The sequence below is a fragment of the Bremia lactucae genome, linkage group LG3 (assembly GCF_004359215.1).
Source record: "Bremia lactucae strain SF5 linkage group LG3, whole genome shotgun sequence".
Lineage (NCBI taxonomy): Eukaryota > Oomycota > Peronosporomycetes > Peronosporales > Peronosporaceae > Bremia > Bremia lactucae.
This window is the reverse complement of record NC_090612.1, coordinates 6,340,046-6,353,615: the sequence shown is the minus strand read 5'-3', so window position 1 is coordinate 6,353,615 and position 13,570 is coordinate 6,340,046. Positions and strand designations below refer to the sequence as shown.

The 13,570-nt window shown below is 52.5% G+C and overlaps 1 protein-coding gene across 1 annotated transcript; it reads left to right on the top strand.

Annotated features, from left to right (window-relative positions):
- Window positions 1-791: 791 nt before the first annotated feature.
- On the top strand, window positions 792-1,022 carry CCR75_007986 (uncharacterized protein; the record flags this gene model as incomplete). Its single annotated transcript, XM_067966041.1, has 1 exon — window positions 792-1,022. One exon carries the CDS (start codon window positions 792-794, stop codon window positions 1,020-1,022), a length of 231 nt encoding a protein of 76 aa, XP_067817330.1.
- Between the last annotated feature and the right edge of the window lie 12,548 nt (window positions 1,023-13,570).

The following is a 13,570-nucleotide window of genomic DNA, read 5'->3' as shown; positions in this document are numbered from 1 at the left end:
TCCTATCATTTCGAAGAACATGCTGCCAAATTGCATATCTGTGATGCTTCTCTCGCTGGCGTTTTTCTGTGTCACAGTGATATACTGCTCTGAGCATGGTTGACGCACCATGGACAGTATGAAATTCGCCGGTCGAAACAAATATCCGATGCTTGAGGGCCGAATGCGCGCTCTCAACACGTGTGGTTGTCACATGTCCGAAGTGTTGACTCCACGCTTTCAGAAATCCACAAACTTCTCTTTGTGCACAAGCCAAGTCGAGGCAACGTAATTAAAAAAATACGGGGGGGGGCGGAAGCTCCCTCACTTTTTCGTCATATTCCCGCTCGGTATTCGCGAAAAGAATTGAGGTCCAGATGGTCATCGCAGCTTTGAATTGCTCCTGGCTCGTAAAGTCAGTACGCTGCTTCGCATAATCATTCTTGTAAATATGCTTCGGCACAAAAGGATTTTAGCCGTGGCGGCAATAGCGGACACGAGAGCGAGCGCTCGGCAGTTACAAATACCTTGGGGAGAATGACATAACGTTCAAAGACATATCACAATCTTTTTATCACCTACGTGTAATCCGCCGTGGATTCTTTTTTTGCATAGAGCAGTATGCAAATGTGAAGGACTTGTCCGACGTGTTACCCCAATTATATGGCGTAACGGGAATTCATTTTTATTGGTTTTATAATTGCGTAGAGGATCCACAACCTCTCGCTCTCAAAGGATGCATAAATTGTGCCAGCTACAGGCACAATGATGAACAAATGGGACAGCTATTGGTTGCTATTTATATGAACAAAATGCATCTCGCTTTCCGCAAGAGCATCAAGCTAAGCAGCCAAGGGAGACCTGTCAGCAAAAGCTGCGAGTCGACTCCTCGAACGTTTGTTATAAACATCCTGCGCAATGACGTTGCAATCATCATGTTGCTTTCTCAGGCTTATGAGAATGCTTTTGATCGCGCTCCTGCACTTGAAAGTGTGATCACGTGCTTGCATTCTGACTCACTCAGGACGCGGTCACTGTTGTGAGCGGAGCGGACGCATGTACAAATGGTGAGTGACACATACCCAACAACTGACCAAGTATCGAGGGCCAATCTCAACGCGCGTACTTTGAAAGGGCAACCAGTCTTCGCCGAGCTGGTTAGCCTTTCTTTGGCGCGAGGTACATACAGGCCTGCCTTTGTGCAGTCAAAATAGACTGACTTGATGTCTCCATCGGGTTTGTTGGCGACACGTTTTCTCCTTTTGATAGAAACTGCGTAGCCTGCTTCACGAGCATGGCGCGTGAAGCGCGTCTGTGGCCGCTTCCAGCGAGCCATAGACTAGCTCTGGTATAGGCGGAATGGTGGAAAACATTTTAGGAGAGAGACAACGCGAGATGTATCGGAATGTATGGGTGGAGAATGGCGCTATGGAAAGAATGAGTGGGGAATGGACGCGATGTGCTTGTATTGGATGGATGTTAGGAGTTAGGGGTGATCAATGTGCTGCCTAACAATGTTGGAAGTATTACCTTATACAGTAAGAGGGGAGAATATGGAACAAGGCCATTATTTCTTTATGTAAACGAACCACGCAGTGGCATCTACAACTTAACCTGCTTGGATGGCAAGGATGTAACGGGGCTAGAACAACCCGTACTTAGCTTACACTATTTTAACGCAGCAGTGGCTTGCTAATCGCGAAGATATCCACGCCGAACACTCAGTCGGTGTGCTGCGCGAGAAGATACGCGAGAACGCGTGGAGCGTAGATCGACTCTGCTACGTTCACGTGCACGAATCTTGTAACTGTGACTCGATGCCTCGTCCAACTCGCGAAACTTGGCAACGACACGTCGCTGAGTATCCACTCAGCGAATATGAACAGCTCTGGATCGGACGGTATGAGCGCAGCTTGATAGAGCACAAGACCGCAGTTAATTGTGGCGCGGCACGCTAACGACACCACTCGCGTTCTCGGGGTCGTGGTGCCACGCGCTCGCCACGACGTTCTCGTTCGCGTGGTCGTGGTGACACACATTCACCACGACGTTCTCGTCGTCGCTCTTCCTCTCGTCGTCGTGGTGATGTTTCACCACGACATTCTCGCAATCGCTCTTGGTCTCGTAGTCGTGGTAACGCTTCACTACGACACAGTAGTCGTTCGTCTCGTCCTCGCTCACCGCGAGAACACTCAGGTCGTCGACCAAATCTGAACCAAGCGTATGCACGGACTCGTATGCCCGAACGACGTCTGGAACGTCTCGTAGGAGCGAAGATCGCGGTTCCCACGTATCCTGCTCGGGTGGAAACCCGATTCATTCTAGTGAAACTCAGTGAAAGGGCGAGGAGCCAACGTACACGATACTTGCGCGCGGTTGGAACCGCGCGCGGATGGAGTCGCGACGAGGGCCCTCGTGACCCAACAAACGTTCCACGATCCAGCGCTTCTGACCTTCCGCGTCTACAAGCGGCGGTGGGCCCTCGCGATGGTAATGCTGGCGTCCTGGTTGCCCAGGACGATGTAGATGCGGCTGTGAACAAGGCTGTCGATGCCCAGCTGGAAGCTGAAGCTGCCCTTGATCGAGCTGTGCGGGCTAAGAGAACAGCGAGCGAAATTCGACAGTCGAACCGCGAGCTGCTTGAACGGATGCGGAACCTGGAACGCCAGGTTCTTAGGCACGCGCAGACTGGGACGCAGCCACGTCCGATGTCACTGGCGCGTCGAGCAAGGCGAGAGGGAAGCTCAACCTATGAGCCTTTGACTCCGAGGACGGAGCCAACCCGTGAAGCGTAGCTGGACGATACTCCTTGAGCGGCCCGACGTAAAACGTCGGGTGAAGTCGCAGTGACTCCGAGGATGGAACCAACCCGTGAAGCGTAGCTGGACGATACTCCTTGAGCCGCCCGACGTATAACGTCAAGTGAAGTCGCAGTGACGAAGGGATGTCCAGCGTGTATGCGTCGCCGATTGCCTTGAGTACCGTGAATGGGCCGATGAAACGTGGCGCGAGTTTGCTCGCGCCGAGATTGGTTACTGCAGAATCTCGTAGGCCTTCAGTAGATAACAATACACGATCACTCTTCTTGAAGGTACTCATGTTCTTTCTGCCACATTTGTCTGCATTCGCTTTCTGTCTATCCACTGCAGATCGAAGAGTATCGCGTACAAACCTCGTGATGGGTTGACGTTGGAGTATAAACTCTGACACAGCCATGTCATCAATTGGTCGTGCTGATTCAATCGGCGCGTAGTTGGCTTGAGGTCTTCGCATACCCGAAGAAGGGTCAATCAGCGTCTGTGCAGCCCATTGAGCTAGCGGGAACGCCACGTCACGTGGCGTCAACACAGAGGACTTCACCTTGGATTGGGTGACAACATTCGCGCTCAGAATACCGTGAGCTGCACCAGACCGTTGTTTACCACTATCACCCCCGCTAGAGTTGAGCCACGAAGAGCCGTGGGTTGACCCACGGCAAGAAGAGTAGGTACACGAGGATGACGGGCCGAATTTGCAAAAAATGGCGTCAACCCCGTTGACGCGTGAACCGCGTTGTTGAGTGCAAACTCCGCGAGTGGCAAAAATGCACTCCAACTCGTAAAGGAAGTAGCTAACTTCGAAGAACATCTTCGAGGACCCGATTAACCCTCTCTGTTTGCCCATCCGTTTCCGGATGGGCTGCTGTCGACATTTGCAGCTTCGCGCCAAGCAACTTGAACAATGACGTCCAAAATGCCGATGTGAAACGAGGATCACGGTCCGAGACTATGTTGTCTGGTAGACCGTGATGGCGAAACACAGCGTCAATGAAGTGCACCGCGGTCTCAGCCGCGGTGATCGTTGCATGAACAGGCACCAGATGTGTCATTTTGCTTAATCTGTCCACAAAGACCAGAATACCCGTTCGGTCTTGGCCATCGGGTGCAAGCCCGAAGATAAGTCCATTGAAACCGAGCGCCAAGCCCCAGGCGCAATCGGCAGAGGTTGCAGGGGTGCCTGTGACGATGGAGATGGCTTCACTCGCTGACATATTCTTGCAGGTGCGAATCCAGTTTCGAACCCACTTGTACATGTGGGGCCAGAAGAAGTCACGTGAGACAGCCGCAAATGTCTTTTCGCGGCCCAGATGACCGCTAATTGGGGCATCATTGTACTCGTGGATGATACGAGCACGCGAATCCAAGCCATTCGCAATCACCGTTCGAGGTGCATCGAATTTATCGATGCTGTATAACAGCAAATCACCATCCATACTGTATCGTTTAATATGTTCACGCTTTGTTCGCGAAAGAGCTCCCAGTGCAGCATCACTGGGAGCGCGCAGATAGGCAATAATGTCCGCGTAATCCGGATCGTTCGCGTAAGCCGCGACGATTTCATCAAAAAGGCATAACTCGGGAGTGACCGAGTTAGATTCAACGACACACACGTCGCACATTGATCGTCTTCATCGTCGTCGTCAGTTGCCTGACGACTCCAATTGCATAGTCACTTGCATCACACACCACATGAAACGGCTTGGTGTCGTCAGGGAGTACCAAGACTGGCGCTGACGCCAGGCTCTTCTTCACTGCGTCAAAGGCAGCTTGATGCTCGGGACGCCACGACCATGTGGCGTCTTTCTTCAGAAGTGACGACAGAGGCTGTACAGAACCGGCGTAATCATTTGTGTACTTGTGCAAGTAATTAGCTAGACCGAGCCATTGACGCAACTCCGTAGGATTCTTGGGTGTGGGCCAAGAACAGATTGACGACACCTTCTCTGGATCGGCTCGAAATCCCGATTTACTCACGTAGCAACCCAGCACCGGAATCTCCGGACAGACTGTCGGCGAACGCTCGGAGATGTCATGGAGTGGTCGTGGAGCAGGAGAGGCGAGATCACGTTCCAGATGCGCGAGTCTCCGGATCCACGGCCGTCGACTCGACGGGCAGCGGAGCGCCTTTGTGAAACACTCTTGATTAACTTTCCGCAGCTTCCCTACCGTCCGCACACACCGACGTTACTGAGACCGGTCAATGTGGAGTTCCAGCAGCACCACTCGTGGATGCTAACGGACAACGGGGACATCATCATCTACTCGGACGCTCTACTGCAACGCGATCCACGTACAGTGGCAATGATGAGCGACTGCGAGCGTGAAGCATCGGCAGACGTGCCGGGCAGTACAGTCAAGTTCCAGGGACATCCGGTACTCTCGCGGCTCGTGAGTCTCTACAGTGGTGAAGGGCGGTGGCGACCAAGGAGGAAGCAGTACAGGCGGATGGTAATACGAAGCTCTGTCTTCTTGCTTTTCTTCGATGGAGGATCGAGAGGCAACCCAGGGCCAGGAGGGTCAGGCTCGGTCATCTTGCGATTCGACATCGACACGCACGCCACAGACATCTGCTGGGCGTCCAGCATGTCGTATGCGCGAGTCGACACGACCAAAAACACGGCCGAGTCGGACTACGTTGAGCCGCGGCAGCTCGCTACAGCCCGTTGCACGTGATCGGAGACAGCAATATGATCATCCGACAGCACCAACGCCACAGGGTACCGAAACAGCCTCGACTGCGACAACTCTATCTGAAAGCGAGACGATGCGCGGACGGGCTCGGCATCCGCAGCTGGACGCATCATTACCGCGAGCATAACAAGATGGCCGACCGAGCAGCCAAGATCGCGATGGACACGGCTCTCTCTCAGCAGACGACTGCAGAGGACGGACGTCCAATCATCACGGAACTTGCAGAACACCTGAACAACGACGTTCGACAGTGGATTACAACGCGCCAAACAGCGCTGAATGAAGTCACGCTCGTCGCCACGCCAACACGAACAACGCGAGAGCATACACTCGCACTCCGGACCCTCGTGGACCGGAGTGACAGCACAATCGACCGAGATCTGCCTCCTGTAGAGCTGCATAGTATATAGGACACTAACACGGCCATAGGGATCTCTAGAAGTATCTCAATGTACCTCACCTTCTCACTCACTCACCTTCAGCTAGTGCATCTGATTTGGCTGTAATTCTAACGTATCACCAAAGTTCTTAATTCACTGCTACCATTTCCGTTTTAAGAATTTACGCTAGAATCGTAAAGTTCTAAGCCGCTAATCAGATCCATTAGAGCTAAGGATGCAACAGCATTTGAATTAGTGCACAATTCTACTGAGCTCTGTTCAGATGCAATTAGGTGAGCTGCAGTTGGTGCCAGCTAGTGCATCTAATCAGAGATGAGGCTGAAATTGCAGCCCTCAGCCAGTGCATCTAATTATACCTGAGACTATTGGAAATATATAAGCGATGACGTCAGTAAAAAGTCACTAAGAAGGATAGAGGGATGGCTTAGAGGTAACACAAAGCAGCGAACTAAGAACCTAATTATATTCTTTACCATTTGACTTTTTCTAAACTCAACTGGTTATGAGCCCAAACTCGGGCGAATCGCATGATATACCCCGCGAAGATAATCACTTCGTGAAAGAGTTCAACGCATGAATGAAGATGGCAATAGGGTCTGCCAGACCACCTCGATGAGATGAACGCCCCAGGAGAGGGAGACGCATTGTCATCTACTTCAAAAGTCAACGACCTGAAGGCATTGCAATCGTGGCGTGAGCTTACAGTCGATGGCACGGAATGCCTCGTCAACGGCGGAGGCATGGGGGATACAAAAAAAAATTCTGCGACAAAGTGTCCACAATCGGGTTTAATTGCGGCGTCAGTTATGTAAATTAAAGTCACCAAGCGTCGTAAAATCTTGGAACATTTCCTGAAATTTGACGCGCTTTGTATATCGATGCACGCGACGGGACAAGAAACATCAATGGATGAACAGCTGGTAATCCTGTTTGGATGTCTATTTGAAGACTATGACAAGATTGTCAAGATAGCCGAGAACATATATCAACTTATTTCAAGTCAAGGAGATGCTTCATCGCGAGTATGGATACATGACAAGAAAAGAGAACAATAAAATCGCTCTAAAGAAGGGCACGTTTACAGTAGCATATGGCCTATTCAACAAGGTATATCACAAGAAGCAAGTCAGAGTGATACTGACCACGCGATGATAAATGAAGAACAACAAGCAAGCGTTTACGACGTCGAATTAAGATTCTAACGGATAGCTTCTGGGAAGGAGCAAGTAGCCATATGTGCCCGAATGAAGACGAAATTTCGTAACTAAAAAACTAAAGGACCCGATAGCAGCTACAATTGCATATGGCAGCAACGTGCTGGTCTTGAGGGTTGGAACAGTACGTTGATACTGAAGATCAAGGTTTCAATCCGAATCAAAGACGTTTAATTTGCACCTGATTTGGATCGACGATTGCTATCATTTCCAGCGTTGTCAATTTTAGCTTGTAGTGCGCTCGAATAAGTAGATGTTGAATTGAGAGTATATTAAACGACGTTATCCTGTCCGCCCATACTCGTATGTTACCTACAACTCTCTCGTGTACGTAGCCAACAGTCGCCTTGCCCTGAAAAATCACTGAACCTGGTAGCCGTTGCACTCCAAACGTCGCTGCACTTAAATAACCGCTGCACTCCAAACGTCACTGTGTCCCAAGAATCGCGTCGTTTCAACACTCCTTCCGGGGATGTCTTCACACCAGGCACGTAAGCTCGCGCAGTTCACGTAGAAGTGGAGCAGCGAATGCCCTGGTGAGAACGTCAGTCCGCATTATTTTTAAATTCGCAGTACACCACCTTGATCACACCCTTTTTGATGTAGCCCTTCACGAACTTGTGCCTTACCGCGAAGTGTTTCGCTCTTCCCGAGCTGTACTCGCCGGCGATCTGCTTAATCGCCACATGGATGTCGACTTAGAGTATCATTGGAACTTCCATTTTCTTTTTATTTCAACCTCATCAAGTAGCTCATACGTTCGAGAAGCTCACTTGCCACCAGTGAAGCCGCATTAGACTCTGCTTCTATTGTAGACAGTGCCACGCTTGTTTGTTTCTTGCATATCCACCCAACTATCATTCCGTACATACACAGCACGCCACCACTTACTGACTTATGAGTCCTTGCGGTCTCCTCCATAATCAGCATCGCTGTAGCCTTGTAACGATACTCGTCCATCTATGGCTCCAACGTCGTAATCGCTCATCCGAAACGATCTATCTCTTGTCCCTTTCACATACGCTCAGCCCATCGCCAATCGCATTCACGTGGCATATGCTTGTGTCGGTTGGCTCAATGCACGTCAAACGCGATGTCAGGTCTTGTACAGCGCGCAAGCCATAGCAGTCTCCCGATCAACGATTGAAATGTGGATATAGTCGGTTACTCTATCGTCCCACTTTTTCCTCCAGGTAGAATACCGCCTTCGCCTTCGCTGTATGGATTATCTCCGATTGGTGTACGCGCCGAATTCGACTGCTCAAGTCCAGTAGTAGCAATAAGCTTTAAATGCATCCTTCTTGCTCAAGTCTGTACCCGTCTTCGGTGTCGTGCGTAACTCCCATGTCTAAGAGTTTTGTCAGCAATCCAAGGTCCTTTACTTCTAGCACATGCATGTCCTTAAAGGGCTGATCGACCATATTCGTGTTCGTTCCCATCACCAAAAGATCATCCACATACACGCCGACTATCGTGGTCTCAGGAATCACCCCTTTTGAAATACATACAGCTGTCGGTGTAACACTGCGTGAAGCCCTATTTTTCGAGCGTTTTGTGCAGGAGCTCGGTCCATAGTCTACCAGCTTCCTTTATACCGTACCAGCTCTTCTTCAGTGGCGATGCTATCTTGCTTCTTTCGCCTTGAACAGATACTTTAATCTTGCCCCCATCCATGACTTTACCTTGAGAAGGATGCAAAATGTTTTACAAATCTTCTTCTTTCTTGGCCTTCACGTATGCGCGAAATACGTCACTGCGTCGGGCCCGTCGTAGTGATTGTGTCTCCCGTTCATATTCCTCGATGTTCTCGCTGGTACCGTCCACACTGCACGTCCTACTTCCCAATCCCTTGCCTCGACTTCGACGCTTCTTCTTTTTCTTGCTACCGCAGCGTAGACCATCTCGCTCGTCTTTGCCATAGCTCTTTGAAGTTGTCGAAGGTAGCTGCTCCTACCGCTTGCAAGCTTCCTCGCGGCTCGTGACCAACTGCTTGGGTGTTGGTCCTTCACGTCGAAGCTGTTTCTGGAGGTGACGGCTCCTGTCTCCACCCAGCGTCTCGACATTTTGTACGTGCTGCGTCGTAATTACCACTCGGTCACGCGGTATGTATACCTTGTATACCTTTGTCTCGTCGGGCTTTTTAATTATAGGGCTGACCTCCGCCCGAGGTTTCCAAGTTCTCTTTTGAGGGTTGCGGTAGACAGTGCACGGGCTTCCGAATACGACTAGGTCGGATATACTGGGAATTTCTCCTTTAAGCACAATCAAGAGGCGACATGCGCTTTGGAACTGTAAAGCTTCTCCCCAGAAGACAAAGGTAGGCCCCGCAAAACTCATGCATCTTGCCATATTGAGAATTGTGCGGTGCATCCTTCCCGCCTTTCCTTATGAAGCTTGATTGTTTGCTTCACTCACCTAACGCAGCACTCCAGTAGAGGTCGACACACTTTTATTCACTACCCTCATTGGTACGTAAGACGTGCCTTGCAATTGAACATCCTTTCGTAGTGAACCAAGAAATGTTTAACATCTTTGCAGCCTGATCCTTCGTCTTGGCCCTTGAGGTCGCTACAGATAATACCTCGATGCGGTCGATAGGGGAGTTTTTTTCGCTGTCTTGTTTAGCCTGAGCGCTCTTAGATTGCTTTTCTTGTGCGCAGGTAAGGCAATCTGGACGGCTCCGATCTATCAACTTGATCCATGGTAACGATGCTTTGGCCATCTTCTCGACGGTATCAAAAGCGAGATGGCCCAGTCGTTTGTGCAAATTTAACAGTGTGCACTTAATGTTACCCGCTCGTGCAAAGTCGCCAACTTTAGACAGAGCTCCATGACCGGTGTGTAGCCAGGTCGCGGTATCCAGTGTTGCGTGCCGGAGCCACTCGTCGCAAAAGGCTCCCCTGTGATCCGCCCATCGCCGCACCCGATCCGCCACTCTCGTCATCGTGGTGGCATCAATTCTGTATACCACCTCGCCATCGTGCCACCGCGCATTGCTGAGGCTGGTTCGCATTGCCTCACGGGCGTCCCGAACAAGCCGATGCTCCGCTGCCGAGAGGGTGCCGCCGTGCACGGACCGCAGGACTGCTGCTCCGGGTGCCCACATCGTCGAGCCGTAGAAGTTCGCGTCTTTCGCCGTTGTATCGAACCTCGGGGTGAGATAGACGTCAGCGCTCTGCCGCCCTGCCATTATGATGTCGCCGATGGTCCGCCCGGCTCCTGTTGATTCCGACGCCCACTGTCCAACTGCCATTGCCGCAATGGTGAGAAGCTCCGCTTGAATATTCGGAACTGTAATCCCGCCTTCAAGTACGGGTAGCTCGGCCTGCATCTCGCCCATCCAAGCTCGAACCTGCTTGCCATCTCGTTTGCCCCAGACAAAGCGTTTGACGAGTTGCTGTAGTTGGTCGACAGTTGCTGTAGGTGGCCAGACGTGTCTGGCAACGAAGACGATCTTTGGTACAATGACCGCTGCAGCCAGCGCGGCTCGTTGCCTTACTGTGTTAGTTTTGGCCCGCGCGAGGTGCAATCTCGCGTTGATCGAGCTGATACACGTTTCTCAGTTGGCCTTTGTCGCGTCACCAACACTGACTTGAATACCGAGGTACCTGCAGTGCTCGCCGTCGCGCAAGAACTTCACATCACCAAGAGAGGCGGGATCAACGACGACACCACTGCGGAGAGGAATTGCCATGGTCTTGCTGGCGTTGACTCGAAGTCCGGATGCCGTGCCGAACTGTGCGAGGATCTCCAAAACCCTGCTGACTTTCTGTGGAGACCGGACGTAGACAGCCGTATCGTCGGCGTACCCACAGATCTTCACATTGATCTGTTTGGATCGGCTACTGAGGACTACACCTTCGAGTTCTGTCGTATTCTCGATCTTCTCGTAGAGTAGCTCTAGTGCCAAGATGAAGAGCAGCGGTGCGAGTGGGCAGCCTTGCCGAATGCCGCACGTGACGCCGAGCCANTATCGTATTTAGCTGCAAAGAACGATGCAAGGAGCAAAGCGGCAGCAGGGTACCGACAGAAGCTTGAGCGCCTCAATATCAAGCTCAAGGACGTTCTGCTCGAAGCGCGCAACCAGACCACGCCCAACACTGTTGGTGACACGAGCGCCGAGCGAGTGCAGTCGCTGCAAAGAGCGGTCGCCAACTGCAGAGCCAAATGGCAAACGTCGAAGCGGAGGAGACTGCTGCGGAGCCACACGTACCACTCGGCACGCTCGGCACGAGCGTTCTACCAGAGGGTGTCAAACAAGTTCCTCGACAACACGGTATATTCTCTCGTTGGACGGGCGCAGCATGGTCCCACTCGCTCGAGAGAGCTGGCCGAGGACATGCGTTGGCAAGCCGTCATGCAGCAACCGGAAGCAGACAGCGGCAAGATCGAGGACTTTATCCGCTCACTGCCACCACGAGCGCCAGTTCCCGAGCTGCAGCGACTGAACTGCGTGAAGACAGAGCTCGAGGTACGGAAGTTGATCCGCAAGTGCCAACGCGGCAAAACGTGCGGCCCCGACGAGCTGAGCAACGACTGGTACCGCGATCACATTGACGACCTTGTCCCTCTGCTCACACGGATGTTCAACTGGTGGACCGAGGGCGAGTCAGTGTCGAGGTCGTTCGGTGACTCGCACGTGTCAGGCATGAAGAAGAACCGGAGCGCGGCTCGGCCTCTCGATTTCCACCCGATCGCGCTCCTGAACTCGGACTACAAGATCTTCACGCGATTGTACGCGACCTGTCTGCGAGCCCTCTTGCCTCGCACCGTGCACCCGCTGCAGGCCGGCTTCATGCCAAACAGAGAGATGAACACCATCCTCGATCTGTTCGTGGCGGTGAAGATCGCTGCTAGAGAGGATGAGAACCTTGCTCAGGGACTCGCGATGCTACTCGACGTCGCGAAGGCGTACGACTCTCTCAGCCGGCTTTCCTCTTCGCGGCGCTGCGATACCTGGGATTCCCCGACAATTTCGTGCGGCTTGTGGGAGTCCTGCACGAGAACACGAGATGCCGCTTCCTAGTGAACGGCTACCTGTCGAGCTGGATCGGCGTCACGTGCGGCATTCGGCAAGGCTGCCCACTCGCACCGCTGCTCTTCATCTTGGCACTAGAGCTACTCTACGAGAAGATCGAGAATACGACAGAACTCGAAGGTGTAGTCCTCAGTAGCCGATCCAAACAGATCAATGTGAAGATCTGTGGGTACGCCGACGATACGGCTGTCTACGTCCGGTCTCCACAGAAAGTCAGCAGGGTGTTGGAGATCCTCGCACAGTTTGGCACGGCATCCGGACTTCGAGTCAACGCCAGCAAGACCATGGCAATTCCTCTCCGCAGTGGTGTCGTCGTTGATCCCGCCTCTCTTGGTGATGTGAAGCTCTTGCGCGACGGCGAGCACTGCAGGTACCTCGGTATTCAAGTCAGTGTTGGTGACGCGACAAAGGCCAACTGATAAGCGTGTATCAGCTCGATCAACGCGAGATTGCACCTCGCGCGGGCCAAAACTAACACAGTAGGGCAACGAGCCGCGCTGGCTGCAGCGGTCATTGTACCAAAGATCGTCTTCGTTGCCAGACACGTCTGGCCACCTACAGCAACTGTCGACCAACTACAGCAACTCGTCAAACGCTTTGTCTGGGGCAAACGAGATGGCAAGCAGGTTCGAGCTTGGATGGGCGAGATGCAGGCCGAGCTACCCGTACTTGAAGGCGGGATTGCAGTTCCGAATATTCAAGCGGAGCTTCTCACCATGGCGTCAATGGCAGTTGGACAGTGGGCGTCGGAATCAACAGGAGCCGGGCGGACCATCGGCGACATCATAATGGCAGGGCGGCAGAGCGCTGACGTCTATCTCACCCCGAGGTTCGATACAACGGCGAAAGACGCGAACTTCTACGGCTCGACGATGTGGGCACCCGGAGCAGCAGTCCTGCGGTCCGTGCACGGCGGCACCCTCTCGGCAGCGGAGCATCGGCTTGTTCGGGACGCCCGTGAGGCAATGCGAACCAGCCTCAGTAATGCGCGGTGGCACGATGGCGAGGTGGTATACAGCATCGATGCCACCACGATGACGAGAGTGGCGGATCGGGTGCGGCGATGGGCGGATCACAGGGGAGCCTTTTGCGACGAGTGGCTCCGGCACGCGACACTGGATACCGCGACCTGGCTACACACCGGTCATGGAGCTCTGTCTAAAGTTGGCGACTTTGCACGAGCGGGTAACATTAAGTGCACACTGTTAAATTTGCACAAACGACTGGGCCATCTCGCTTTTGATACCGTCGAGAAGATGGTTAAAGCATCGTTACCATGGATCAAGTTGATAGATCGGAGCCGTCCAGATTGCCTTACCTGCGCACAAGAAAAGCAATCTAAGAGCGCTCAGGCTAAACAAGACAGCGAAAAAAACTCCCCTATCGACCGCATCGAGGTATTATCTGTAGCGACCTCAAGGGCCAAGA